The sequence below is a fragment of the Thunnus thynnus genome, chromosome 20 (genome assembly GCF_963924715.1).
Source record: "Thunnus thynnus chromosome 20, fThuThy2.1, whole genome shotgun sequence".
NCBI lineage: Eukaryota > Metazoa > Chordata > Actinopteri > Scombriformes > Scombridae > Thunnus > Thunnus thynnus.
In genome coordinates, this window is record NC_089536.1 from 11084384 (window position 1) to 11096604 (window position 12221).

The window sequence follows — 12221 nt, forward strand, 5'->3', positions numbered from 1 at the left end:
TTAATGTATGTTTCTCATCTATTTTCATTTAAAGTAAAAATCTAGGAAGGAAAATCACTCTTTGGTTGAACTTTTCGCAACTCATGGCTGCACTAGACCTGTGATTAGGGTTTAAAAGTAGACACAGACAGGCCAAAAAGGTTGGGAACCACTGGCTCTCAGGGTTTTTTGTTGTCCTACTATAGCATATGAAAACCATCATCTGACTGGAAAGGCAATTACTCATTTCCCACGATACATGTGTATGTCTGAAAGTATGAATGATAATTTAATTTGTATTATGTAGAGGGCAGTAATATACCATTCAAGTGTCTAAACTTCCAGAAAAAGAGCAGAAGCAAGGCAAGGGTATTTCACTTCAGGGTCATGTCCATAATTCTTTGAACAACTCCTCGCTTCATGTTAATTTCTGACACCTACATAATTCTAGTGTGTGAGTCTCATGTACAATTATTACTACAGTTCCAAATGAAACTTTTATATAAAAAAAACTTGAAAGTAATTGTCTGATAGTTTTTTATTACAATTAACATTCATGAAATATTCACAAAATCATTAAAATATTTTGAAAACAAAAAACCCTAAACAGCATAAAATACAAAAGATTTGGTGATATTTTTTTACATTTGATGTGCATGTATTTCCAATGAGTTACAAACAGGAATTTCATTTATAAAAACATACATTCCAATAAATATTTACACGTGTACCAGCCTCGTCAACCACCAGGTTAGTACGGTTGACCACATATAGGTCTGGCGACAATTTACAGTGAGTCTATCACAGTATTTTAAGATCATCTCTTCATTTAGTTAACTCCATACATTCACAATAGAACTGACAATATTTAGTATAAAAAGAGAATCATGATGGCGGCTCCCGGGGTGGGATTGGTTTGGGTACTCCGGGTCCCTGCATGGGAGGTGGTGGTCGTGCAGGGGCGGTGCTCGTTTCTGTATTCCAATAATCCAGTTCTCCATACCTGAAACTGATAGGTTGTATGAAAATTCAGTTAGATCCTTCTATGTTAACTTGTGTACTGAAAGTTTTAAAAAAAAGTGTGTAAACAGTATGGATCGTACGAATAACAATGTTTAACGAGTTGATACCCAGAAATTGGAACTGAGGTGGCTGGTGGATGTCCAGGCTGAAATGAGAAGAAATTAAAAAAAAACAATTTGAGGTCAACATATAGTCGGTTTTTAAACATATACTGAAAAAACTGCATGTGCTTTTACTGATTAAACTACCTGTTCCCTTTTGTGTGACTGCATTTCAGGTAATGAAAACCTGTTTTACCTACTGCAAACTAAACATTTGACTACATTCCCTGCAGTGACAAACAAAACAAACAAAAATATTTACCCTTTCAGGTGGAACCTGTGCCGGGGGCTGAGTTGTGGCACTTGTCTGACCATTGATGTTTGACTGTCTGTTTGTATTTCCATATTGAGCATTACGTGACCTGTAAACGCAAAAATGCAACAAGGACATAATCCTTTCATCAATGCTATTTTATAAATCACTGCAACTGCAGCCTTTAAAATATCTATAAGTATATTTTTAATGTGAGTTGATTTTTACCTGACACGGCGTCGTTTAAGACAGGGGTCCAGGGTGTCTCTCCTGAAGACGTAGAGCAGCACCAGAACGAGAGCAACCAGAAGAGGAAGCACAAGCAGGAAGAAGATCAGCAGGCCATTCCTCAGGGAGTAGTCTGAGGTACAAAAGGTAGAATGTGAATAAGAAAAATTACAAGAACATTACAGTATACGGAGCTGCAAAGTCACATAACAACTAGCGTGTATTTCTAGCAGATTACCTACAATTATATCAGTGATTTGTAGACTTTCTATGTAGTTTTTTTTTTGTGGTTAACATTTTTTTTCATTTCTGATCCAGAAGACATACGACTGAGGAAATGGGAAAATTGAAATGATATATTTTGAACATTATTAAAATGATCTAAGACTAGAACACATATGCATCTGGACACTCAACTAGTGCTGAGGCTAACGATTATTTTCATTATTGATTAAACTGCTGATTATTTTCTTGATACATCAATTAATAAGATTGTTCATAAAATGTGAGAAAATGGTGAAAATTATAAATTATAAATTTTCTGCAGCCCAAGGTGATTTCTTCAAATATCTTATTTTGACCAACAGTCCAAAACACAAAGATGTTCAGTTATCATGTGACAAAGAAAAGCATCAAATCTTCACAGGAACCAGCAAAAGTTTGGCAAAACAACAATTTGATTATCAAAGTAGTTGCTGATCAAATTTCTGTCGATCAACTAATTGATTACTTGACCAGTTGTTGGTACTAATGCTACCATACGCATGCCAGCAGAGGACAGAATGATTTATATATGAGTAACATGAAGCCCTGATAAAGGACTACAATAGGCTACACAGTCTTAGTCATAGATGACGGTGTATCTAGTGATGCATTTGGAGAGCTTCACTGCTCATTTTCATGTTTCTCCGATAAGAGCTCATGAATGTGGCATTAAGTGCCACAGAGATAAGCGTTCTGTATGTAGCAGAGTGCCTTTAACGATCCAAACTCACCTATCTGAGCAGGACCACTGTCTATGCTGCCACCGAATCCAGATCTGTCACAGTTGGGTGGTGCCCACCCGTTTTCACAATGGCAGTGTCCTTGGTCATTACATGTCTGAAGGAAACATTACAACAGCAATGTCACACTGGTTACTATTGGCTGGTTAATGAGTAAAGAAAGTAAAGAAAATTAGGGCTGCAACTGACAATTATTTATTTTCATGGCTGATTAATCTGATGATTATTTTCTAGATACACTGATGAATTATTTTATCAATAAAATGTAATAACATAGTAAGAAATACCTGTACAATTTCCTAAAGGCAAAGTTGACAACTTCAAGATTTACTATCACATATGACAAAGGAAAGTTGCAAACCCTCACATTTGAGAAGCTGTAACGAGGGAATGTTTTGTATTTTTGCTTGAAAAATTACCAAAATGATTAATCAGTTATCAAAATAGTTGCAGATTATTTTTTTGTCCACTGATTAATTGTTGCAGCTCTAAAGAAAATGTCGTTTTACCCCCCGGCTGTTGCATGTGGTCTCGGCATGACAGTCCAAGTTGGGCAGCAGAGCAGAGGCATTCACACACTTAAAGTCCAGGCAGGTCTGAAAGAGAAGACTTATTACTGATTGATGCAATCAAAATGAGTCATCTCGTCCACTGTCACAATGATAGTGCTGTCTTGGAGCAATCAAAATCAAATTAGTTCCTGGTTCCTTCTCTTTAGTGTGTCACTTCTTAAAATAGTTTACAGACTTCAAGGTCTGCTTACCTTTCCTTTACCACAAGGGCTGCCAGGGTTAACGTAAGCAGGATCTAGCACATCTGTGCCAAGGTTGAAGTCTGCATTAACACAAGTTGCCCCATCAATTATTTGGATACTGACTTGGGCACCATTAGGGGGGTTGTTGACGTCCACATTAGTACATTGCACCTTTCCACACATAGCGTCTCTGTAGTGCAGATTCAAGAGAACATTTTGATTTGATTTATTGATTGGGACAGTGTGCAGTTTTAAACATTAAAGATGCACTGCACTGGAGTTAGCTCGAAGCTAATTTGCATCAAAACATACAACAGCACAACAACAAACAGTACAAGGCAAAAAAAACCCCAACAAACCCCCCCCCCAAAAAACAAAACAAAACAAAAAACACACAGAACAAACCATACAAAATACAAAAAACAAAGCTACACACAACAGCACATCACATACACCCACAATGTCAATTGGAAATTAATAATGTAAACTAGACTCATAATGTAAACTAGACTCAGTGTCAATGCTGGAAGTAAACAGGTCATCTATCCTTTAATTGACACATTAAAGTTGCATCATATCATCTTGTTCAAAATTACCATCCTGAGTATATTGAATTGAATGCCTTTCTACAAGTATGACTAAACAAACTTTCTCACCTAAACAAACAAAGGATCTGTTAAGAAAAATCTCAGCATGGTTACGCTAAAGCCAATTCTACTGAGAGGATGGATGATTGGATTTTTTCGTCAGCTGATCATAAGAAAAACTATCTTGAAACCCTTAAATTTGCCCCAAATAATTTCAACAAGTGGGTTGCAATGCATGATTCAGTGATTAAAAACCTGTACTTACGCTACTTTGCATTTGATATAGTCTCCTCTGCTGGTGATTCCACAGTTTCCAAACAAGTTTCCTTTAGTATTTGCATGCACAAAACAAGTGTCTGCTGCCTTTGTTGCTGGATCTGCCCAAGAGAGAAATAATATCAAAGATAAAATATTAATGACAAGAGAAGTGAGTTAATATCCACTGCCTCCTGGTAGACGGTGGTCTGATGCATTCTTGACTTCTTGGATCATCCATAGCTGGGATGTTACACAAAGAGACACAAATTAAATGTGTTTGTTTGACAGGGTGTCACTTGCACCTAGAAATGGTGTATACTAAAAGTACACAATCCTAGCAGTTTCTGGAGTTTAATTAGCTGCAGAAATCTTCAAATATCAACCATTATTAAATGTACCTGGCGCAAAGAGATGTTTGCACTGGAAATCATATGTCTGGCAACGGCCCTCGTAGCAGTACGCAGCATTATTTTGGCAGGGCAAGCCATCCATGACATAGAAGTCACGGGGACAGAACCCACTCGTTCCATCACAGTATTCAGGAAGATCACAGGTGTTGACAGACTCTCTGCATGGTGTCCCAGCAACTCTGATCTAAAGCACAAAAAACACAACATATCATGGTTACGCACTATTATTATTATTGCCTCTTTTCAGCGCAGTCATAAGCTACATAACTCAAGGCTTAAGTCTAACATAATGCTGACCTGACAGTTGTCGCAGCAGCTCCCCTGGGCACAGGCAGATCCACGTGTCAGTTTGCAAGTGGCAGCATCACAGCATTCATTGGTGCATTCCTGTATGAAATGGAAAGAGAGAAAAGGGCTTAATACCACACTAAAAAGCCAGCAATTGAATACTGTCAGATTAAGTTGGATTTTAATTGTAAAATCAATCAGGTTGTCACATGATGTGTGTGTGCTGTAATCTATAAAGCTGAAAGCAAAATGTGTGTATTTGTGCATGTGTGTTACAGCAAAATGTTCTTCTCGATTCACAAAAAAATATTAATGTGTAACTTTAAGCATCATTAATTTGCAAATGTCGGCATATTCAAAATACAGATTTGCATTGCATCACCAACATTTTGCTTTTCAGCTTCATGGCCTACACATTTCTAAACCAAAAAGAAAATTAAAATATATTGTCTACAAATCAACATCCACACTTCTACTGAATTTATTATGCATCTGTGTAAGTATCTGATATACATTACTGTTTAATGGCCGTCAGACCTGAAATACTTGCATAAAAGTGTAACACGCCTTAAAAGTTTTTTAAATTCCTATTGAAAATAACACATTAGTTACTTTACAAGAAAAAGACTTCAAACATATTGACTAGACTTATAAACTACACTAGCTATATATAGCTACACTAATTGTTCAGTGGTGTAAACTTCCTCTGCATGTGTCTAACAGACAGCACTCTACCTCCGGTGTGCCACAGTCACACTGCTCATCTCCTTCCAGCAAGCCGTTGCCACATTTAGCAACACCAACAACATCTGACAGGGAGGGCTGGTTTCTCAGACACACGCCTCCTCCACGGACGATCAGCGTCTCAAAGTCGCTTGCACTGCAAGTGCTGAAAGTGGTGGAACCACTACAGGGTAACAGAATAAACCATTGTTAAATACATGAACAGTGGATACTTTAGTTAATTAACAATAATTAGTAGTTTTTTATGTGACACGTAGCATTTTGGGAACCTATACAAAAATATTGACAACTACACAATTATATTAACAAACTAGGGAGCCACCAAAGTCCCGAAAGATCATTTAAACATTTTTTTTTATCTTGTGTGCACAAGATTTAAAAAAAAAACAAACAACAAACAAAAAACTTTTAGGACATTGGGAGATTCTTATCAAACAATATCAGCTCAGAATCTGAATGCTGTTTAACAATATAATATTCTGTCCAGCCCATTAACATACATGGAGGGGCATAATATTAGGAACACTTTTCAATATAACACACCACTACAACACCCTCTACAACCTCAATAATAAACAGAATTTTAAAGTAGAATTATCACCTTTCTGACAATGTGAATAAAAACTAAAAATACATAAGCTTTATAAAACAGAATTGATGGCCGAGCTGTTGTACTGGACTGCATTAATCTGTGTATTATAATCCCTTAATAAGTGGATTAAATACTGTATACATACAACTGTAGTTTTCAGTATAATATGAACTGACTTCAAAATATGCTACATTATATAGAAGCATCTTGTGTTCGACAGCTTAAATCCTTATATCTAAAAACACCACATTTTAATGAACTAGGAAAAAAAAAAGGAAAAAACTTTTTTTAAATTATTTGTTCTGTAGGAGTTTCATAAACCCAAGAAGGGGGTTAGAGAATTTTCTCATCCCAGCAAGAGCGATATTCAGTAGTACAATAAGTATATCAACCATGGACACTCAACTTAAATGAAAACGTAAAAATAATAAAACTGCTATCAGCTGCTTTTCTCATGGCAAAGACCATTTTTAACTTCAGGGAGAATAAAAACATGTATATACACACTGTAGGACTTTAACTACAGCTTTTAAATTTCATGTCAAAGGATTAAGAAAATATTTTGTGAAAGATATTTTACCCAGCAGTGGCTGCCATGATGCAACTTCTTCCATTACAGGTGCAGCGGCCACTGTCATGATTCATGCCCAGGTTATGGCCCATCTCATGGGCCACCACAGTGGAGACATAAGCCAGACCATTGTCTTGGAACTGTGAATACAAATTCAGTACATTCAGTGCAAACATTATCAATCATTTATATACTATAGCTAAATATATTATCCTGAATTAGAATTTAAGTTATTAATCAATATTATCAAACAACTAAAAATAACTTTGGCTATATATGAAACTTCCATTAAACACGAATATATTTAAGTCATAGTGAAATTTCATTTTGAGAGAACTTCACTTGATATATTTAATTTTCTCCTGTTGAATCAGGATATTGGAGTTTGGAGATGAAACATTTGATGGTAGTAGCAATAATAAATGTCAGAAAATTAATGTCATTCTTTACATTAATTCTCAAACTAATGTATGGTTCAATTAAATTCTTTAAAATTGTTCATCCAATGTGACCTTAAAAGCTAGTAAGAAACTGTAATGCAAATGTTTGTACTGCAAACAATGTCACAATACAAAAGTATCTAAAGATCCCAATGACTCACATAAAGCTGCCTCGTCAAGAGGCATAATGAGATTGTATTCAAGTCTAACCTGTTTGACTCCTGTGCTATTCAGAGCCTGTGAGACTGAGCTTTCCATGAATAATGCAGTGTGTATCAGTTTCTACACAAAAGATCATGCTGTCAGCTGGTGTTAGAAGTTAAAAGGGAGTTAAACTAACCACGTTGATTCCTCCGGAGCTCGCCACGGAGCAGACCGTGCCCACGAAGGCCATACCCAACACACCTCCAGGATATGCCCTGGGCTGACCGCTGAGAAACACAATAACAAGGAAAGACAAGTAAACCATCATAATCCTTTCTTTACTTTTCAGAAAGAGTTCAGACCATGTGGCATGCATTAAAACTAGTGGCATCTTCTTATAAGAGAAAAAAGCTGTTACTTACACAATGAGTTGACCGATGTCATGCTTGATCTTTGGTAGCAGAGTAGACTTCCTCCATTTGACAAATCTCCCCAACACCTGTCCTGCAGAACCGTCCACGCTAAAGGGATTACTATCCTTAAAAATCTCCAGGCCCACAAGCACAATGCGGATATTCAACTGCTTGTAATACTAGAATAGAAAAGAAATTAAATTTAGTAATTAAATTTAATTATAGCATATACAGAACTGTGATAATAGCATTCTTTCTTTTTCAACAACTTAAAATCTCACCCCATCCAGCAGATTGGCCATTTGCACCATCTCCTCTCGTACTGCTGTCTCATTTTGTTTCTTAAATTTGTACTGTGAATGAAATTACACATAATAATACGAGAAACCCATATTGACGACCTTACATTTATGAAAAAGTGGCATGACTTTTAGTACCATATTAAATAGCAGAGGAAAAACAAAGTATTTGTAGGCAGAAAGACATGAGAAGGATAATATTGCTCATCTACTTACATCTATAAAAATAAACCTTCTGCGGCCAATTCATACTCATATACAACACATGTGAATTCATAAAAAGATGCACACACTCACCCTGAGATTATCAACAACCAACACCAACTCCACATAACTGGTTTGAGGTAAATTACGCTTCCTCTGTAACAACGAACAGGAAAGGAGGAAAATTAGTCATTTACAACCTCTCCCACTTCCTGATTTAAAACCTGTTCACACTGTAAATATGAGTTCAGATTAACACAGTGAGTACTCCTTACTCGCAGGAGTGACGTCAGTGATTGGCCTGGCTCAAAAGGCTCATGACTTGGCGTTGGTGCAGCCTCATTGACAACCCCACAGGTGACGGGCTCTGACTCAATGTCCTTCAGTAGATACAAAAGGTGCTCGTTGGTGGTAGACTGTGGTACAGGCTCAAGTGCATAAGTCTCGTTTCCAACAAGGATCACACCCCTACAAAGAATTAGGGCATAACATTTACATCATCATTCCAAAGGTAGGTTGTGTTGCAATGCTACTTGGCAATAAAACATACTTCCTGAGCAACAGAGAGTTTTCCTGATAAGAACCTTTGAAATAATGAAGCTGATACTCTACTTACTTTAATATACAAATCATTATAATGATGTTAACAAAAATACACTCCTGATATATCATCATATAATATACATCAGACACATCTCTTCACAGCTGTTAAACAAAAATTATTTTTTATAAAAGAATATAATCATCTCATCATTTTATCGCTCCACTGACAGTCGATTAATGTAAATACTGACTCCGAGCCCAGCTCTAGCTCTATATCTCCCTTCAAAGGAGGAATATATTCATATTCAAACCTTAGGCCAGAGCATGTGCTGAGCGCTACCAGTGAGTCCTCATAACCTTCGACTTCACCGTGGTAATAGCAATGCACCTGGAAAAAGAAAATAAAATCAGGTTCAAGGGTTGATGTTCAAAAACAGCCTGTTAAACCAGAACGAGGAAGAGTTGACTTACATGTTGTTTCGGATATGTTGGCTTGTGATTACCGTGTGAATACTGAACAAAGTTCGGGTGTAAAAAATCTCTGAGAAGAAGAGAAAATTAGATGTTATTTCATCTGAAAAATTTATTTGGACATTTATATGGTCAGTAAGGGTAGCATACCTGTTCTTCTTTAGATGAAGGAGGTGTTTTCTGTTTTTTATGGTGAGAGCATATGAGATCTTCTCCTCATCATATATCTGAAATAGGTAAAAATAAGAAATCATTCTTAATGTTGTCATATTAAAATGTCAGTTAAAAAGATCATTTAACCAGAGTTGTTACCTACTTCTTTTGACTGTGGTTGTTTGTTGATGCTCCGTGCCCATCTATGAATCACCTGAGGTTTTACAATGGAGTACTTGGAAAGTTTTAATGTAAGCTCATTGAAAATGTCTGGAAGAAAAGTGAACACGAAGAGAAACTTTAAATAATGAGAAGTTATTCTGTGGTTTCCTCTCAAGCACCCACAAATCATCCATCCACACACACACACACACACACACACACAGACACACACATAATAAAAAAGAAAAGTGACATTTAGGTCTCTTTCTTCGGGGGTAATAATATTTTTTGGGTTTAGTTGCAGCTGTTTAGATAACAAAAACAAAACGAAACTATTGTAAGCCACAAGCAATGATGCATAAATCCTGTCTAAATGTCCACAGTTGTCGGCGTGTATATAGGAAGAAAAACGAGCTCTTCTTCATCGAAGAAGTAACCGAAAACAATGTTCCTCACCTTTGTTGTCAATCCCAGAGACGTAACAGAGCAAGAAACACGCGAAAAAGATGTATTTTCTGACCATGATGCTGGTTAAAGTGTCTTGCTTATGTCCCCATTGAGCCTTCGGTAAGTCAGTGATGAATTATTTCAGGGCTTCTTTCCTTCCTTCTCTCTGCTAGTCATGTGCGTCAGGGGTGTGGCTAACGACAGGTGAGCTATGTGGCTTCGCAACACAAACAAAATGCAACGGTACACTAACAAAACTAAAGTGAGTGGATATCCCCAGATCGTAAACTCATATAACGGTGCGTGCTTCACTTTCTGTCTCAACTGAGTTTCTGTGTCATGATATTCTTCAGTTCATTGGCATTATAATTGTAAAGAAACACAAAAGTCTACAACAAAATGATTTGGTTTTGGTGCCTAAATCAAATATTCTGTAAAACAATAGCAAAAAATTATATTTTTTTGTGAATTAAGAAGTTTTGGCTTTTTGCTTTATTGACAGGGGCGTCACTAGAGATTTATGGATAGGGGGGCTAAGCCTTTACTTTTTAAATGGCCCCAAAATGTGTGTTTGTAATGAATTTTGCAATTAGAGATGTGCAGAGGGGCCAGTATTTGTATTCGTATCTGCATTTGTTGAGGCAGCAAATTTATTTGTATTTGTATTCAAATAAAAGTGTTTTTATCACACTTCATTTTAGAAAATTAAAGTGTTACAATTAGTGTTCATGAATAAACTATCTTACGAAGGAGGTCCCCACACCGGGTCTCGAACTGAAGTCTCCCAGATCACAGATGACTGCGCTGACTACTGAACTAAAACTTCACTCTTTGCCTCATTGCAGACAGACCTCTACCTATTTATACACCAATAACACAGAGACAGCAGAGTGTGCGATTATTGCTTTGCTCTTTTCGTTTATTGCCTATTTTTTTTACAACTTAACTTTCTGGAAAGGAGAAGGTGAACAACAAGTTAAGGACAGTCCCTTGGGAGCACTTTGCATGTGTCAGTAGCTAAGTTTTATCTCTGAGGAACAGCCCCAACTCCAGGAGTGATGTCCACATTAGGAAATGTGTGTCATGCAGCAGGTGGATGTGACTCCCCTTGTTGAGACCTGCTGATAGACGTAACAGCTGAGCAGAGAAGATAGCGATGTAATTGACCTGAGCGCTGGTATTTGACATGTTTTTTTTTTCTTCCCAAAAATTTTAAAAATATTTGTATGAAACAAATATTCTTAAAAAATCCATTATTTGTGCTTTGCCAAATAACATATTTGTATTCAGGCACAACCCTAGTAGCAATAGGTGTAAAATCAATCAAAAATATGTCTATTTGGTCAAGTTGGCAAAGTAGATCTATCTCTTCATAGTTTGTATCAGGCATGAGTCTAATATGACTTAAATGCTATCCATCCACTTACAAAAGGGAAAGCAAGATAAAGCCAAGGTATTGAAAACAAGGAATACTATCTCCTCTCTCTTAGATAAGTTGCAGATCCTAAGTATATTATTCATACACAGACTGATGTTTGATGTGTGAACCCCTAAAACTAAAAATGCCATAAAATCATTTAGGCCAGTTTATGCCTAGTATGAGTAATATGTCATAAAATTCAGTATTAATTTTAACTGCAAGCTTAAACAACCTCCATTAGCCCTGTCAGTGTCCTCCATCTTCCTTCTCTCCCTCTCCTTGCCTGTGTTTAGTAACATGTCTTTTTTGAAGAAATTTCGTATATCTGCAGTTCGAGGAATTGAGGGATATGAAATTGTGTTATGACCAACACAATGTGACCTTTTCCCCTTACACACGTACTATTTTCAAAGTCTGATTTTGGTGTGAAAGTCTGCTGTAGGGGGTTCCCAGCTGCACCTTCACCTCAAAGGAAGTACGTTGGTCAGTCAGTTTTTCGTGTAGTCAGGGCTTGTAGTCTCTGACAGCATAAGTAGTATGAGGATGTGGTCTTGAGTTCAGTTTGAACATTGAACTTTCGTTTCCCCAACCCACACATCGACCCATGAGCCCACAGCATGAATGTTTACTGTTGCCATGCCAATGCTGGTTCGGTAGTTAACGTTAAGCTTAGCGTAATCTACATATTAACAATGAACAATAAAACTACAATACATTTCTAAACCAAAACAAC

At 36.8% G+C, this 12221-nt stretch overlaps 1 protein-coding gene across 2 annotated transcripts; it reads right to left on the reverse strand.

Moving 5' to 3' along the window:
• Nucleotides 1-498: 498 nt before the first annotated feature.
• On the reverse strand, nucleotides 499-10257 carry adam9b (ADAM metallopeptidase domain 9b). Of its 2 annotated transcripts, none has more exons than XM_067576513.1 (22): nucleotides 10078-10257; nucleotides 9623-9729; nucleotides 9457-9533; nucleotides 9307-9376; nucleotides 9147-9223; nucleotides 8568-8760; nucleotides 8386-8448; nucleotides 8071-8142; nucleotides 7799-7968; nucleotides 7573-7663; nucleotides 6802-6932; nucleotides 5621-5792; nucleotides 4895-4984; nucleotides 4586-4781; nucleotides 4195-4306; nucleotides 3352-3532; nucleotides 3098-3184; nucleotides 2580-2685; nucleotides 1585-1717; nucleotides 1366-1465; nucleotides 1083-1147; nucleotides 499-988 (listed from the first exon to the last, which is right to left on the reverse strand). In XM_067576513.1, the coding sequence occupies exons 1-22, from the start codon at nucleotides 10142-10144 to the stop codon at nucleotides 865-867; spliced, it is 2484 nt and encodes an 827-aa protein (XP_067432614.1). In that variant the 5' UTR covers nucleotides 10145-10257; the 3' UTR covers nucleotides 499-864. The 2 variants fall into 2 exon arrangements, with proteins under 2 accessions (XP_067432614.1, XP_067432615.1); XM_067576514.1 differs by having other exon boundaries at nucleotides 1110-1147; nucleotides 10078-10255.
• Between the last annotated feature and the right edge of the window lie 1964 nt (nucleotides 10258-12221).

Bases quoted from the DNA above. Each gene is read 5' to 3' on its own strand.
- adam9b (XM_067576513.1), bottom strand. From the start codon at position 10,144: ATGGTCAGAAAATACATCTTTTTCGCGTGTTTCTTGCTCTGTTACGTC. The intron at 8,761-9,146 runs GTTTGAATATGA...AATTCTTTGTAG, and splicing joins AGCACATGCTCTGGCCTAAG to GGGTGTGATCCTTGTTGGAA. The intron at 989-1,082 runs GTACGATCCATA...ACAACCTATCAG, and splicing joins CTCGTTAAACATTGTTATTC to TTTCAGGTATGGAGAACTGG.